Raw genomic sequence first — 18,144 nt, forward strand, 5'->3', positions numbered from 1 at the left:
TAAAATCATACTTGTTACATATGTAACCTTTAGGGGAGCATATTTAGGATGTGTACTGAGCCACAACTCTGATACTTTTCCTTCATTTTTATAGAATAAAGAGTGAATATGTGTTAGAGCCCATATCAAAACTTCCATCCATGTGCAAAAGTCTAAATTTTAAGAGTTAAAGAAGTGGGAAGGCAGGTGCAGAAGTGGTAATGTTGATGGCAAAAAATAAGTTTGGAAGGTTATAAAGCAACCAAATAATGAAGGGCCTTTTATAGTCACTCAGTTTTCTATTGCTGCTGTAACAATTTACCCTAAACTTAGTGGCTTAAAACAACATCTGTTTGTTATGTCACAGTGTCTGTGCGTCAGAGGTGTGGGCATGGTGTGGCCTAACCGGCTTCTCTGCTTAACATCTCACAGGCCAAAAACAAGGGGTTAGCAGGGCTGTGTATGTTGTTGGAAGCTCTGGAGAAGAATCCCCTTTCAGGCTCATTCAGGACGGTGGCGGAATTATGTTCCTTCTCATCCTTTACACGTGGCCACCTTCATCTTCAAGTCAGCCGTGGTGTATCAGGTTCTCTCATGCTTGGAATCTCTCTTGATTTCCTCTTCTGCTGCTGCCTGGAGAAAGTTTGCTGCTTTTAACAGCTCATATGATTAGTTTAGGTCCAGTGAGTGAATCTCTGTCTTACGGTCAACAGTGCCATATGACATAATATAATCTTGAGAATAGCACTCAAGGGGATGAAGCTTGTGGGGACCAAAATTGTGCCTTCCACAATCACGATAAAGAGTTCAGGCTTTTTTCTTAAGGGCTTTATGTGATTTTCAGTAGAGGAGTGATGTGGTCACGTTTGTGTTTTATAACAATCGCTTTGGCTGTAATGTAGACAAGAGTCAGTTTGGGGCCACCATGAAGTTATGGGAAACCATTTGAAGGAGTGTCATTTGAGATTCAGTCATAGATAACAAATCATGCTAGCTATGTTCAGAAGAAAGGGACTTAAAACAGGGAATAAAGTGCTTACAAACATTTTGGAGATGGCTGTGTCCCTAGGATGACCTTTAGAATGTTGCCACAGACTGGCCCCCCAGTGGCACTGCTGCCTCTGGTGGAGTCAGACCAGGAGAAGCTCACGAAACTGCTGTCCCTGGTGGTGGATCACAGCACCTTAGCTGATCTGGGGATCAGCAAACTGCTGCCAGGGATGTCGACCCTGGGAATGCAGGGAACGCAGGGAACTGCCATTTGGTAATAGGGAGCCTGTGCCCCAACTGTTCTCATAGCATCTGCTAGATCCATGATCTGTGTCCCCAGGACTGTTGAGTGTAACTGATGGAAACTGAAGCTCACCTGCAAAGATATGTGGGAAATGTAGTTTTTAGCTTTCCAGTCTTGGCAATCCAGGAGGAAGGCATTCCAGAGGAGGTTGAAGCAGATGCTGAGAAAGCTCGTCCACAGAAAGCTCTAGCAATCCAGGTTATTAATGATAATGGCTTGAATTTACAAGGCACGTGGGCAAGAGAGATGCAGATAGGTTCGTGAAACGTTTAGGAATAGGATTGATAGATCATGGCAATTGATGGGATGGGGGTTGGGGGGGGTAGGAATCAGGATGACTGCCCAGTTACTGGCTAGGATGAGTAGGTAGTTTCTGGTGCCATTTACTGACATAAGAAAGACCGAAAGAAAGATGGTTAGAAGAGTGACAATGGATTATTTGTGGATTTTGAGAAAACTGTAGGACCTTAGAATGTCCTAATTTATAGGTCATTTAATTTGTAGATAGACTTGGCCTGTTGTGGCAAGTAGGCTAGTTTCTGCCTTTGGGTCATACTTTTGTGTACAAATATGTTTATGGGTGAGATTAACTCAGTTGGCTCTAGTGTCAGGTATAAATAACTCTAAGATTATATAATTATTATTTTAAGTTTTAGTTTTAATATTTAAATATGTTTAGAGCTTACTGCTAGCTATTTAATTTCATTGTTGAGCAGTGTTTTTCAGAAGAACTCACGGGTGCCCTATTCCCTGAATTCTTCTTGTTATAGAATAATTGCCTCCTTTTTTTTTTTTTAATGTTATTTATTTATTTTTGAGAGAGGGAGAGAAAGAGAGAACAGGGGAGGGGCAGAGAGAGAATCCCAAGCAGGCTCTGTGCTGTCAGCGCAGAGCCCAGCACAAGGTTTGAACTCGCAAACTGTGAGATCATGACCTGAACCGAAATCAGATGCTTAACTGACCGAGCCACCCGGGCGCCCCCAGAATAATTGCCTTTTAAGTGTATTTCTGAACAAAACTTGGCAAGGTATAATATCCCTGGGTCATGCTTTCTAATACATTTATTTGGTGAGCTTTGGCGTTGTTTTGCTCCTCCATTTGTGTCATTGGCTCTGCAATTTTTCTTTTCAGCTCATTCTGCTGTCCATCATTTGTCTTTGAGCTCGTGTTTTATCATATTCATGCATTTATTAAGTTCTAGGCCGCTTTCCTTTGATTATGTTTTCTTTCGGATTGAGTTCTGCCTCTGCCTTTTACTTTGTGTTTCTTTCTTCCCTACCTTTTGCTATGGGATGCGTGTAGTCGCCATTTTGTGTCTTCTCGCTTAGGCTTAAAAGTGGGCACCTCGCTCCAGACCATCTCTTTACTGAAACATAGTATAAGTAAACTCTCCTTGACCCCTTCACCATTGTTCTGTCCCTCCTGGGCAGAGTTTGAGAGTGAGAGTGAGGTATTACAATTCTACTTTTCTGTGGTCTGAAGGGAAAACATCTCTGGGGTTGGGTTTAGCTTTTATTTGGCCTCTTGGGTTCTGCTATCTTTTCTGAGATTTTGCTCAATTATCATAGCCTTGTTTCACTTGTGTGGAGTCCTATATGAAGAGATGGGGGTCGGGAAAGACAACCTTGGAGTTTGAATCATTTCACTTTTTCAGTTTGGAGCCTGGGAAAATTTCAGGTCCTGGCAGTTTCGCTTTTTGTTTGTTTGAGCTTGTTTTGTTCTGTTCTGTCCTGTTTTCCTTCGCTAAGATCTTGACATCCTGGCAGTGGGGTGTGGAGGCTTCTGGTCCCCGCGGTGTTTCCTCAGTCTTTCTCCTGGCTGGCTCCTCATCCCTTCAGCCCAATTTTCTGTAAATTGGGAAGTGTTAGCTCAGGATTTTCCTCTTTACTTTCTTTCTCCGTAATGGACTCGGAGGGTTGGGTTAGAATCTTTGCTAGCAGAACCACATAGTCCACGGCTGTGGTTCCTTTCTAAAAGGCTATCCCGGTAAGGTTACTCCCTCTCTTCTTTTGTTAGTTGTTGCTGGCGATATTCTTACCCGTTAAAAAAAAATACCGTTTTTGACACAAGTTCTAGGAGAGAAGATTCTGTAAACTGTGTCATCATACCACCATCTTTTCCAAGAAGTTCTACCGAGATTTCAAGTATTTATTTTCTAAAGGGTGTGTATGGTTTGACACTGTAAATTCCAGAATAGGAATGTAATGCTGACATTTTTTATTTGTATATAAACTTAGAATTCACAAAGTACCCACTCAACTATTATTTTATATAATTCTCTTGACTGTTTTATAAGGTAGGAAGGGCAGACTTTTTATCCCAGCTTTACTAATACGGAAACTGAGATCCAAAGGGATTGAGTCGATAAGTCACATAGCTAATTATAAGATGGAGTCAGGACTCTGAAGTTAGATCTTCTGACTGCAAAGCAAGTACTATTTTACCATAACCTGTTACTCCCTTTGATGAAAATGATTACCTCCATCCCTAATCACAGGCGTCTGCCTCTGTCTTTAATGTTCCTACCAACCTATAACATTGATGTAACTGAGTTAGAGCCAGAAGGAGGAACGGGGAGGTGGGGGAATCATCTTACGTGACCATTGTACTCTGATCGCGAATTAACATCAGTGTCTCGGTTATAATAAAGCCGATATCAGGTTTTTTTCATCATTTTTTCCTTCTCTGATTTGTAGGAACTGCTCAGCTTCCTCAGTAAAATCAGACCCAGATCCTCTAAGGCTGGCAGTAGAGACAGGATCTTCCACATAGGAAACTTGACTTTGTGGGCCCTGCTCTCACCTCTGTAACTCACCTTCCTCGTAGCATCTTTTGCCATTTCTTCCCACCTTGATCAAGGAACTTCTATTCCTCATTTGCCATTTGCCACTTTTTCACCAGAATGTGTTCTGGAGTCTTCCACAAGTTCCTTGTACTGCAGCCAACGAGACCAGGCTGGAACATTCAAACAAGGCATCACTGAAAAAGCTAGATTAATAGCTCACCTACAACTAGACTGTTGTTGTTGTTGTTGTTGTTGTTTGTAAGTCATCTTCTCTGGTGGCGAGAAGCCAGCCTGCTTCCACCTTCCCATCTGTTACCAAGGAACATGTGCTTAGATGTCTGCCCTTTTTGATGATGCGTCCAAGTAAGCAAGTTTTACAGAGTGGTTAGACGTCGCTCTGAAATTCCGGGAGTGTCTACTGTTCTCGGTTCTCCTTTCCTCTCTAAGTCTATCCGTAAATAATGATTAACAGCAGGCATGCTGACCATCTTTAGGACAGACTCTTGTATCCACAACAATGTGGTTTTACTGTAGCCTGAAGAGGGCAACCATATCAGATCACAGATGACACAAATAACTTGTCAGGTAGCTCCATGGAGATCATGTTAGAATAGGGTGGTGGCAGTGCAGTTTCCCCGTAGTTCTGAAAAAGTCCGTGGTCCATATGCTAGTGGCTTAAGCTGACACTGTCTTTTTATCCTTCTAGGTATCATGAACTGATTACAAAATACGGGAAGTTGGAGCCTTTGGCAGAAGTGGACCTAAGACCCCAGAGCAGCGCGAAAGTAGAAGTCCACTTCAACGATCAGGTGGAAGAAATGAGCATTCGTCTGGACCAAACCGTTGCAGAACTAAAGAAACAATTAAAAACTCTAGTGCAGTTACCCACGAGCAACATGCTTCTCTACTATTTTGACCACGAAGCACCCTTTGGCCCAGAGGAAATGAAGTACAGCTCTCGCGCATTGCATTCTTTTGGCATTAGGGATGGAGATAAAATTTATGTGGAATCCAAAACAAAATAACCTCTACCAGCCTTGTAAAAACACATACATAAGGACTTCTTGCAGGGCATTTGTTCCCAATGGTTTTCTTTAGGAGGGAGAAGGTTGTTTTCGTTTCGTTTTGTTTTGTTTCAGTTTCAGGGGGGTTTTGTATATTTTTCCCCCTAGGACGGGTAGGGGACTGTTTTTGGTATTTTCTACCACAGATTTCTTCAGCTCAGCCAGCAGAATTGGCCACATCTCCAGTCCACCCGCCCTCCCTCCCTCACGAAAGAGGACCAGGAAGCCGCCGTGTCCGTACCGTGTTCACTGGGACGTGCCTGCCGCGTGGTCGTCCTGACCGCTTCGGGATACTTGTGGAAAGAGCACGAACAGTGTGTCCCCCGCAGGAGGGTAACTTGACTATTTAAATCTGGAGCAGGGATCTTTCCAGGAAGGGCCAGCATTTCTCTCCCCCCGTTCTTCCGCGTTCCCTCGTTCTCCCTCCTTTCCTGTTGTGGTTCAGTTTTTCACTTTGAACTGGGCGTCAACCCAGTTCAGGCGTCAGCCCCTGTTTACCTAGTAGCTTCATTCTGTCTATAAGTAACTTCTCATTTGTCAGTGTGGGCAGGGTTTTTTCTTCATTTCTCCCTTTTGAAACAATTTCGTGTTTTAAGCATTTTTCAACCTGATCCTGATCTCAGGTACTCAGTTAGCACCTATAACTCTGTTAGGATCTGGAAGAGGAGCAGACGGAGAGTTAAAACTCCAGGAAAACTTCCTGTTCGGCAGCACAGGCAGAGCAGCCTGGTCTCTGTACGTAACAGTGTCCACCTGGCTGTTCGCACACACTGTATCAACCCTCACGTCCATAGTATGAAATATGTCGCATTCCCGAGTTCGAATGTATTTCCTCATATCTAACTATCTTTTTCCTGACCTTAAACTACTGGGACCAGAGGCCTGACTTTAGGAAGGACCCAAAAAAGTAATGGATGTCCGTGCCAGGAGAGTTGAGAATTAGCTAACAGACAGTCTGTGGCGTGTGTGAGGGAGCATCGTAGGAGAAAAGTCGGGTCGTACAGGAGAAAGAGAGTGTCGTGGCTTTCCTGCCTGTGTCGTCATTTGAAGTCCTTGCTCTTGCACTTTGCGTCAAAAGTGGGAAATTTTAATCAAAGGGAGTTTTGATTCCCAGTTCGTCCCTGGGATTTTGTGATGTCGTAACTGAACAGTTCTTTTTGTTTTACGTTTCCACTTAGTCGCCCCTCCTGAAGAACAACTCTGCCTAATCTATGAGTAAAGTCTAAGTGTCAAAACTCCAGAATTGCCTCCAAGTCATATTTTTTGCAGAAGCATATTTAAAGCACTTTTCTTTAAAAGCTGGTTCCTCACCTGCTCTGAAATCTTTGTGTTTGTTCTTGTAGTCCTTTGTTAATCAGTGTACTCCCTTTCTTTAATGTATGTCTTTCTTGGTCCACCATGTTTACACTTGGGAGACTTGAGGAAGGCTTAGCATAACTAAGGGCAGGAGATATGCACATAAAAAAGAAGGTATGTTCTTTTTCGAAGAATGTAATCATTATCTGATTGCATTTGACTTTTTGACCTTCGTTACAGGATTCCACCGCTCCTACAAATTGTTTAATTTCGTAAGAAATTTTTAGGTGACTCTTATAAAATCCTTCACATCTGCAGAGTTGTGATTCTTATTGCTAGTTTAAATTTTTTTCCTATGCCATAACAGCAGATGTTTATTCTCTTAATGCACTTCAGGTTCAGTGTCTGTAAAGCCTCTGACCCAGGCCTACTGAGTCAAATCTATGTTCACTGTAACATTAAAGGTGGAAACCAAAGGGTTTGAGAAAGATGAATGAAGCCCATCCTCCTGCTGCAAGACTCTATCTTTCAAAATCAGAAGAATGAGCAATGGAGATCGGGGCTGGGTATAAACAAGAATAATTATTTTGCAGTCACATTTTCCTGACAGATTTTTGGAAGTGGGGAAAAAAGCGTGGCAACAGTGTCATGAAGACAAAAACTGTGGGTGCTTTGTGTATGTGTGCATGAGTGCCGACGAGTTTGAAAGAGAAACCGTGTAATGGAGCCCATTGCTTTCGTCAGCCTGGGAGACAGATGCACTCTTATTTTTTGAGGTTATATGACCCCTGACTGTCCCGCAGCAGAAGGCAGAGCAAACACTTCTGTTATGCTTTAATCATAAGTGGAATGGTCACAACTAATGAGCTATTTTATATATGACAAAGTTTTATGAAATGCTTTTTTACTATTAGAGACCTGTTCCTTCTGTTACGACAGAACACAGCGTCCATCAACTGCAGGCATAATTCCCCTATTATACAGTTGCATGTCAGGGGAACTTCTCATCTAATGCAGTGGATGTGGGTATTTTTAGGGCATCGTAATTGATGGTTTTAATAATTGCTGAATACTTTTTGATTGAGATGAAATCTATCACAATTACTGGTCTTTTAGAGCTACAGAACAGAAGTAAAAGAGAGAAGCTATTTGAGCACGTGTACCTGTAGATTTATTTGGGTGGCTGAGTAAAGATGCTGCTTTTGAAATAAAATCGGTGCTGTGTAGACACTTGTAACCAAAATTATTTTTGTAACAGGCCGGAAAGGAGACAAGAGACCGTGGACCTTTGAGCCTAATTGTTCTGCATAATTGATTGCTGCAGCTTATGTATTTTAATATTGACTTCCTCCATCCACATGCAGTGAAGAGCATATTATTGGCATTTATGAGGCAAAATGCTGTCAGAGCCAGTGTTACAGATATTTCGCTGCCGGCGCAGTGGATAGGACATACCTGTCCTCAACTGGAAATTCTTTTCAGTTATGAAAAGGGAAAGGAATGATAGAAGAAAAAGCCAGATCAAAACCGAGGGGTCCTCCGTGCTCACAAGTAGCTGCTGAGGCCACAACAGAGATCAGTTTTCTTTTTCATTGAATTGTTGAAATATCCCAGACTGCTTTAAAGGAGAGAAAACAGCTGAGCCCAGTGTCTTTCATTATTATTACATTTTCTGTTGTTTCTGCCACCATATCCGTAAACACGTAAGAAAGCAACGGAAATCGCATACCTTGTTTCTTTTAAGAGCTTTTGGTGGAAATAAGCCTGAAACATGAGCTACGTGTAACAGAGCCGAGTGTCATGATGCTATGTTTTAAAATTTTGTTCGCTTAACAAAATGAAACGTCACCAGATGTTTCAGCTGTGTTGCCGAGTAAGCAGTGCTCCAGCCACAGGGATCTGACCCCCACTCAGGGCTCGCTGGTGATAGCTTTTACCAGTGCATGCGTGCGTGTGTGTGTGTGTGTGTGTGTGTGTGTGTGTGTGTGTGTGAGTGTGTGTGTGTGACTTGCCCTCTGCGAAGTGCTAGGCTCTAGGGCACATAAAACAGGAGTACAAAATAATAGATTGTTCTCAGCGATGCCACTGCTGTTTATGAATTTGATTTTTCCCTCCGTTTCATGTTAGCTTGAAGACACAAACTGCGTTCAAGTACACCCAGAAGCTGTCTGTGTTACCAGATGTGTTGTGAACACTCTCTTTCTCATAGGTGCTTCCATAATATAACATGTCCATTGTAGTGACGGAGAGGGACGGGGCTCTCCCAGGCTTCTTCCTCACTTGCCAGTTGTCTCCTGCAGCTAATGGAAATATATATTTTATTTTAGAATATAATTTAAACATGAAGGTCTATTCTTTGCACTTTTTATTAATACATATATATAGAGATAATCTTTAAAAAAATTAAAAATCCAAGTCTACTTTCTCTTTGTGTTCTGATTTTTTTTCTGGAGTTTGGGGTCAAGATATGTGTTCATTTTTATACAGCTAAAAATTGACATCACTGCTGTGGTTGAGTCCTCTGGGGAACTGGTCGAAGCTGGGAAGAATTTGACCATTTTAACAGATTTCATTGGGATTTTGCCAGTTGTAAATGGAAACCGCAAAAGAGAGATTCATAGGAAGTGTGTTTATACTTCTAACATGTTCTTGACACTCCCTCTTTATCCTTTTAAGGATAAAGACCTCCCTTGGAGATATTTGGCATCCTCTAAGAATGAAAACCTCATTTTGGTGCACTAAAAATTTACGACATTTTTTCAAGTGACGCTCTTTGCCTTTAGAAAATAATTTTCTGTAAGAATTAGGGTTTTGGACACTTGAACCCCTACCCACTTACCACTAACTTCTGGGTGAGCTGTAATGAGTTAACCTTATATCAAGAATGAAGGTCCAAGAAGTGTGCTATATTTCTGTATTGAGAAGACGGAGTCCATTCGCTTCTCTCTCAGTGCCCCAGAAGCATGTGAGTATCGTGATCCGTTTAAATATTTCTACCTCTTATTCAAATTTCAAAGAATATAATTTTACCTTCTTTGCTAAATGCTTTTTAAGGCAGTATTTATTGTGAGCTTCTCTGAGTATACTGGCAAAGGAGACATATTTCAAGGCATCCAATACCCATTGGACTGAAAGATAGTGTGACTCCCACCAGTTCCCAGTTAGATGCACGTAAAACAAGAAGGTTAACCTTTGAAGTCAACGTTTCTCTTTCCAACTCTCCTCTGGAAAGGAAGTTAGTTGTCTCTGGTCTCCAACTTAGAAGTTCAGAGCCCAAATTAGTCCAGATAACTTTTGAAACCTATGTATCATTTCATCTACTTTTAACCTTTTAATGTAACCAAGATTTAGGAACTGAGCTAATCCATGAACATATCATATTGTATCTCCTTAAGATACCATGAATTTCTGATTCCTTTCCTTCAAAAATTGGAGAATAACACTGGATATCTTTAGCATTTTTTGTTTAACAAACATCTATTAAAATGCTCAAATACATGTATTTGCCTATATGTGTGAATATAATACACTTTGGGGATTCCTGTGCTAGCCTCCCACCTTGCTCTGAACTAAAGACAGCAACACAACTGAGGTTTTTCTTACTGATACAATTTAGCATTATTCTGAGTCAGTGGCATTTTTACAACTTTTTATTTCTTTATTAGGTCACTGAAGCAGTGACCTAAACAATAATTGGTCCTAACAGAGCCAACTAAAGAAAGGAAACCCATTTTTTAAATAGGTCAAACAAGAATTGCCACTAATGAATGTTTTGTCTTACCCTTTTCTTCAATGTGGTTTAGACACCTGCATAATTTGCTTGCACTCTATTTGAAGGCACGGATATTACGAGGGGAGTAACAAACTCCTAACCCAGGAGGAAGGAGAGCCATACCTGGATAGAGTTGCGGGTTGTATGAATCATTGCCAGGGGTCCAGGCTTAGAATGTTTGTTTCTCACATTTCTTCTAAACACTATGAATGAGCCATGATTATCAACCAGAACCCATTCTAGATGCACTACCGTATCAAGCCCATTTGGTCTTCATGGCATCCCTATGAGTTTAGCCCTGTTGCTGTCTCTATCTTCTCTTACTAGTGAAGAGGTTGAGGCACAGATAGGTTGAGTAACTTGCCAAAGGTCACACCGTTGGCTAATGGCAGCAAAGCCAGGATGCAAACCCGGGGAATTTGGCTGTGGAATCCAGGCATTTGACAGCTGTTATGTAGTACTTGCTGTTAAAGTTCTCCATAACCCTCCCCCCACTCCCCACCATGACACACACACACACACACACACACACACACACACACACACACACCCCTCTTCACTGTTGTTCTTTATGTGTCATTAAAACGGTATGTTCCTCAACATCCATTTGCTAAATTGATTTGCTCTATAACAAAATCACTGATGTGGCTGATGGCTCTAAATCCAAATTGGTATTTGTCCTCATGCCATTTCCAGAATCATGAGACTGCAGTTGATGCGTATCTATTGTCCTCCTTGCTCTTCTGAAATGCCACTTGGACGCTTGTGATGGGTGCTGTTGACAAGAACAAATGAACCAAATAATATGATGCAAGAAAACAGATATTCTGGCTTTTAACCCGAGAACATTCTAGAGCCTCAGAACTTTCAGTAAACAGTCAAAGGTGAGAGAGGTCACTCAGTTCAATCTCAGACTTTTTTCAGAGTCATCAGTGTTTAAGTGAACTTAAAATGGATATTTATAGAGGAAAAAAGTTTTATAATTGAATGCAGCCTGTTTCAAAGGTTTCGTTGCAGGAAAGGATGAGGCTGTCACTGCTGTTGTTCCTCTTTAAAATTTAAGTGAGAGCCTTGTGAAGAATATAAATATTGCTGGCAAAATAGAGGAGAAAGTTCATCTATTACGGTCTGCAAGATCTAGATGTACCAAAAAGTTACAAACTGCAATTTCAGTTTGTCAAGTCTTTTCTTACACAGACTCTCCATCCTTGAATGGTTCTTAGTCACTGTAAGTAATACAATTAAGGTGTTAAGTGAGAATATAATGAGGCAGACATTAAAAAAAGTACGTATTAAAGAGAAAAAAATGTTTTCCGAGATACCTGATATATTTGAAGGTACATGTAAGCCTGACTCCACTATTAAAGAATATAAATAGGACATTACGAATTGCTTTGGTTGTGTTCAACTTTTGTTTGGTTCAAATTTCAATTTGTTTACAAAAAAAGTCTTTTCAAAAACCATTTAGATTTATTTTCTAAATAGAAAACCTTCACATGGTTTAAAAATCAAGCAATGTAGATAGTATCCATTGGAAAAACCCCACTCTATAACCCCCTGTACTTCATCATTTATCAGTTTCTTATGCATCTTTCCAGAGTTTACATAACTAATAGCCAAAAAGAAGATACTTTTTGTTCCCCTCTTCTACAGCAAGTTAGCATATTACACACTATCATGCACTTTGTTTTTTTTCACTTAAAATGTATCTTGGAGATCTCGGATCTCTATAGCAGCACATAGGGAATCACCTTGTCCTTTGTTTTCAGCTTAATAATATTTATATGCACACACTTTATCCTTGTTTGACTCATACCTTATTGATAGACATTTTTCCTCTCTCTCTCTCTCTGTCTCTCTGTCTCTGTCTCTGTGTCTCTCCATCCCAATCTCTCTTTTATTTACTATTTTCAATTTGCTGCAGTAATCAGCATATGTTCTTTCACATATTTGAAATAAATCCATAGAATACATTTTTAGAAGAGGGATTGCTGGATCAAAAGGTCAAAGTGTTTGTACTTTTGGTAGATATTGCCAAATTGTTCTGCATTAGAGATACATAAAAATAACTTTCCCCCCTGGTTTTATTGTGTGTCCCAGCCCTGCAAAGTCAAAGACTTTACTGATCTTGTTCTTGATATATGATTACTAGTTTGTGCAACTAAGATAGGGTTCTTCCCAATTAGGCGTGCAAAGCTAGGCACTTGAATTCAACGCATTACAGACTTGAATTTGCCATGCACCTCACCTATTTTCTGAGCCATCTTTCCTCTGGAATCTAATGTTTAATCTTTGGTAAGATTTCACCTCTGCAGGAGAAGGTATATGTATTATTTATTCTTAACAACGTATGAATATTTGTTTCATCTGAGTGCTCTTGAAAAGTGATGGATTAATAGTCCTAAAACCCTTTGCTTATTGTCTACAGGAAGCTTTGATTGGAACTGCTTCTTACCTGAGAAATTCTTCTAGAGGAACTACTTGGTACTATGTGGCGAATAGGGAATATAGTGTGTCCGCCCCCTACTCTTTTTCCAGCTTTATGCTAATGTGCTGGCAAGGATGTTAGAATAAGGCCAGTTGTGAGCTTTTTTTGGGGTTCTATTGGTCTCCTTAGAATTAGCTGTTCCAAGCTCCTTGGCTAGATACAGATGCTAAAGTTGCTTTCAGAAAATATCTTTGAGTCCTTATTTAAATTTCAGAGATGAACATCTTTTATTAGATCTTAGGTCTAGAAAGTCTTCCTGATTAGTTAATAAACATTAATAAGTGTCATTCAGTGTGGTTTTCGAAGAGCCAATGCCATTTTTCTCCTAATTAAGCCATATTTTTTAGCTTAGTTCAAGTTCAGTGTCTAGAGTGAGTAAGGCCTTCATAAAAAAGAAATGTAACTTAAAGGCAACTAATATTAATTCTTTAAGAAAACAGGTTCCAGATCATCTGTGCTACAATTTGAACTGATGGTTTCAGTTTGCCATGATACTAATACATATGAACAAATTTAGAAGTAAGTTTTACATCAGGTTTTTAAAAATTTTGCATTTAAGAAATAAAACTTAAGAAATAAGACAAGAAATAACAAGTGATGATGAGGATGTGGAGAAAAGGGAACCCTCCTGTGCACCGTTGGTGGGAATGTAACTTGATGCAGCTGTGGAAAATATTATGGAAGTTCCTCAGAAAACTAAATATAGAAGTACCATCAGATCCACTAATTCCACTTCTGGCTATTTACCCAAAGAAAACCAAAACACTAATTCGAAAAGATATATGTACCCCTATGTTTATTGAAGCGTGATTTACAATAGCCAAGATATGGCAGCAACCTAAATGCCCACCGATAGATGAATGAATAAAGAACATGTATGTGTATACAGTGGAATATTACTGAACCCCAAAAAGGGGACACTTGCCATTTGTGACAACATGGCCTGACTTAGAGGGTGTTATGCTAAGTGAAATAAGGCAGAGAAGAGACAAATATGATAGGATTTCCCTTATATTAAGTGGAATCTAAGCAAACAAGCAACAACAGAGACTCATAAACACAGAGAACAAACTGGTGGTTGGTTGCCAAAGGGGAGGGGGGTGGGTGAAATGGGTGAAAGTGACTAAGAGGTACATACTTTCAATTATTTTTTTAAATGTTTATTGATTTTGAGAGAGAGAGAGAGAGAGAGAGAGTATGCATGAGCAGGGGGAGGAGCAGAGAGAGAGAGAGAGAGAGAGAGAGAGAGAGAATCCCAAGCAGACCTACATGCTGACTGCACAGAGCCTGATGTGGGGCTCGATCTCACAAGCTGTGAGCTCATGACCTGAGCCGAGATCAAGAGTCAGACACTCAACCAAGTGAGCCACCCAGGTGCCCCTCCCCCCACTTTCAATTATAAAATAAATAAGTCACAGAGATTAAAAGTACAGTCTAGGGAATATAATCAAGAATATTGTAATGCACTTATGGTGAGCGTTTTGTAATGTATATGAGTTGAATCACAGTGTTGTACACCTGAAACTAATTTAATATTATTGTATGTTAACTATACTTCAATTAAGTTAAAAATTTTTTCATTAAAAAAAAAAATGAGGGGCGCCTGGATGGCTCAGTCAGTTAAGCGTCCAACTTCAGCTCAGGTCATGATCTCACGGTCTGTGAGTTCGAGCCCCATGTCGGGCTCTGTGCTGACTGCTCAGAGCCTGGAGCCTGTTTCAGATTCTGTGTCTCCCTCTCTCTCTGACCCTCCCCCGTTCATGCTCTGTCTCTCTCTGTCTCAAAAATAAATAAACATTTAAAAAAATGAAAAAAAAAATGAAAACCAACAGACCACATGAGTATCCCACCTTATAAAAGTTAATCTAGATGTCCAAGAATGAGGATCGTGAGGCAGTGAGAGAAGGAAACATCCAGATGTAATGCTCTTCAGAATCACTTCATTCTAAATGTCTTTACTGTTTAGGAGAAGTCTTCAGGAGCATAACTGCTTCTTCTACATCATCCATTTCAAGGATTCTGCTCTGGATAACCGCCATTTTTCAGGGAGAACGTAAGTATGGCCTTAGATGCAATCACCTTATCGAACTGGATCTAGGAGGTCGAACATCACTAAATCCGTGGCTAAGTGGTAGAAACAAGTGCACTACAGATGCATCCGGAACCTCCATGGCAGATTATACAACAAGGCAGAACATTCAGTTGTAAAGGGCTCGTAAAGGTATTCAAGACCTCGGTGTCCCAGATTCAGTTATCTGGGAAGCAGACACTCATAGAAGTTCAAAAGGCTTACTGGGGAATAACCCCTGTGAAAGCAAAGGGGGAGAAGGAGGATTGGACAGGAGGGGCCACAGACCAGGCTGTAGACCTAACAGTCTGCCAGCCCAGTAAGATGCCCTGGAGCCAAGAGGAGTCCCGCCCGGGGCCTTTGACCAATGCTTTTCTCGGCCAACACAATAAGGACACAATAAGGACATAACCTCAGCTTGAACCCTGATGTGAATACTGAAGGAGCCAACAACTGGAAGATGTCAGCTAACCACACTCCTCGTAGCAGGAGAGTATTCCTTGCGTGAAGGTGGATCTGAGTGGGGCACCTTCGTATCTACCACGGAGCATCCCATGCGATTTGTAGATCCAGTTTTCTATAATGAGGGCCAGCTCCTCTCAGGCTCCAGTGGCCCCCTCTTCCCGGGGGGGGGGATGCTGAGAATAGGGAGGTTAGGGAATGAACTGTAGCCCCTGTCATGGCAGTTGATTTCAGGGTCACAACTGTTAGACACTGTCTCCCTCTTCCACTGTCCATCTTATCACCTTAGCTATCACGTCTGGTGGTCTCAGCGTTTATCTACTGGTTTCTCCCAAGCACTGATTCCCAAACAGTCTGAGGCCCTCGTAACCATATGCTGCTCAGACCTGGGTTGCTACACTTGCCCGTCGCAGTCACAGTTGGGCAAGGGAGCACCAAGAGCCACCAAAACGGGTCACCTGAGTTCCACGCACATTATCCCTTCAATCCATCATGTAACAGCAGCCCCACCTCATCCCGCTCATCAGGGTCAATGACTCCTAACAGGATGGTAGCTCATCTTCTTTCCTTCTGCTCTCTGAACACAGAGCCCGAGTGCCCAGGCAACGCCACAGCCATAGTTTATGGTTCAGTGGGACTCTCGCTGTGTTCCCCCTGGTGAGAGTGTACCCTCTTGGGGACCAGGATGTCAAACTGCACGACCCAGAGATGAGGGGCTGGGAAGCCCAAAACCTCTCAGTAATCATTGGGAGTAATGGCATGTGGGGCCACCTATGCTTCCACACGTTGGTTCCCAGATCCATGTATTCTTCCTACTGGAGACTGCCTCATACTGTCACCTACTGGGGACTACTTCCTACTGCCTCATATACAGGTCTCTGACCCATCGCCTGTGCAGTATCCTTGAGGGTAGCACCCATACCCCTTCCTCTCGGTATTCTCTCCAAGGTGGTGCTTACCCTGCTCCTTCAGCAATTCATTAGGTGCTTGATCAGGCCAGCATCTTTTGTGTCATTAATTTGTGCTCCAGCCAGTGGATCCTATAGTCATGGCCCACTCCCACATCTCGTTTTTATGAAGTGGCTTCCCTAGTCACATGTTATTTCGCATGCGATTCTAGGCCTCTGGCTCAGGCATTCTGTAAGCCTGTCATTAACGGTACTGACTGAGTACCCACAGTAGAGGTCTACTGCTGTGAGAAGGAACCACTGGCCCCTCCAACAGAATCATCTTGCCTCCAAGTGGCCAGTTGGTCTCTCCAAGGAGCAGGGACACACTGGGGGCTTAGCTTTAGTCTCTGTTAGTAGCAGATTGAATGTTCACAGGCAATGGAAGCCCGGTCAGCCTTGCTAAAGGGGAGTTCAGGCTACTGGGTCTATTCATTACTTTCATCCCTGCTGTTGTGGCCACTTCATACATGTACCCATTGTCCCAAAACACTGACAAAATCTGTCTCACATCAATTGACGAAGTCTTTTTGTCTACTTGGTTGCTTAGTCCCTCTTCTGTAGTGGATGCTTTTTTTGTGGATGTTAACATATGATACGAAGATCTTCATACTTGGTGTACATTCCCATCTGTCTATCCACATGTCTCTACTCCAGGCCTCCTTGGCGCTGATTTTCCAAGCTTTTTTGCTTCCAGGTCGTTGTCTAGCTGGCTATGTGATTCACTACTGCCTACAAGTTTGTACATGTTCTAACTTCAGAACACTTTTCCTTTGACACAAGGTACATGACAAAATATATTGCCTAAAGTTCCACATGTTGGAAAGATGTCCCCTTATGATTGTATTTCCAAATCTACCCCTGAGTGAGGCAATAATAGCTACTATCTGCTTTAGGCTTGCATACACACACCAAGCTGAATCATCCACACCTCAAGCTTAGGCTTTTTTGTCTTCTTTCAGCTTATTGTAGGCACCCCCACCCCACATGTAGCCATATGTGTAATTTGGGTTAAGGGGGTGCTGGTGCAACCATAGCACTGACACGGAGTCTGAGCTACCTGGCCAGGCAGCTTGCCATTGCCAGTCTTAGATACACTGTTTCCAACTTATGATACATCGTTACTGGGTCCACCTGACTTTCTGACTCCCAGGTCATGATGGGAGTTCTGGACACATGGTCACTTGGATCTTGGTCAAATGTGCCATCACAGGGCCCAGTAACATGCCAGGAGCTGGTTTTCAGGAGGTGTGGTTATTCTCTACTGCAGATGGTATGACCTTGCTCTAAAACTCCAGGGACCTGTGTTGTGATTCTCCCACTAGGGTTTGCAACAACCTCCACATTTTATCTTTTTTCCACCACTGACACCTCCAACAAAGGGTCTACTGAGTATATGACCCAAGTGTCAAGGTTCCTTGCATTTCAGCCTAGAGCTGTTACAAAGTTCTTTTGCTCTTTGTTCTTTTGCCCAAGTCAAAGATGGTTGAATTCCATATCACTTGGAATAGGGGAGCTGTTTTCCTGGGTATGGAATGTGTGGCCTCCAGAACCGAAGGAAAACAACAAAGAAGGAAGAATTTCTTTGTAGAGACATCGCAAAATGCAGAATTTGTCTTTTCCTTTGGAGGGGAGGTCCCGGCTTGCCCCTGACTACTGGATTTCTAAAAATTTTACTGAGGTATTAGCCCTGAATCTTTGAAGGATTTATCTCCCATCTTTTGGAGCACATGTATCTTCCTAAGGCTTGGAGGCTTCTAGTCACCTCTTGCTCATCATGCCCAGTCAGTATGATGTTATCAAAGTAATGAAGTAGGTCTTTGGGAGAATGAGTGGGAGAATCATTACCATGTCATGGTGTTTCAGGGTCCTTCTTTCTCTTTGGGGACCTGGTTACCTTTTTTAGTCTACAGGATCCAAATTTGAAAACTGACTCTGAGCCACAAACTGAGCAAGTGATCAATAATTTGGCGGGGGGGGGGGGGGGGG

The 18,144-nt window shown here is 41.9% G+C and overlaps 1 protein-coding gene across 3 annotated transcripts in view; it reads left to right on the forward strand.

Moving 5' to 3' along the window:
* LOC121035538 (tubulin-specific chaperone cofactor E-like protein) overlaps positions 1-18,144 on the forward strand; it is a 166,852-nt gene that overhangs the window by 70,397 nt on the left and 78,311 nt on the right. For 2 of the 3 annotated variants that reach the window (XM_040483336.1, XM_040483338.1), the window contains one exon: positions 4,765-8,843. The exons of the other annotated variant lie outside the window; for it this stretch is intronic. In XM_040483336.1, coding sequence (XP_040339270.1) covers positions 4,765-5,083 — 319 coding nt within the window. In that variant the 3' untranslated portion in view covers positions 5,084-8,843. Of the gene's footprint in view, positions 1-4,764; positions 8,844-18,144 lie in introns of those variants that run through there. 3 annotated transcript variants of the gene reach the window in all.

The sequence above is a fragment of the Herpailurus yagouaroundi genome, unplaced genomic scaffold (genome assembly GCF_014898765.1).
Source record: "Herpailurus yagouaroundi ecotype Mexico unplaced genomic scaffold, PumYag 161, whole genome shotgun sequence".
Classification (NCBI taxonomy): Eukaryota; Metazoa; Chordata; class Mammalia; order Carnivora; family Felidae; genus Herpailurus; species Herpailurus yagouaroundi.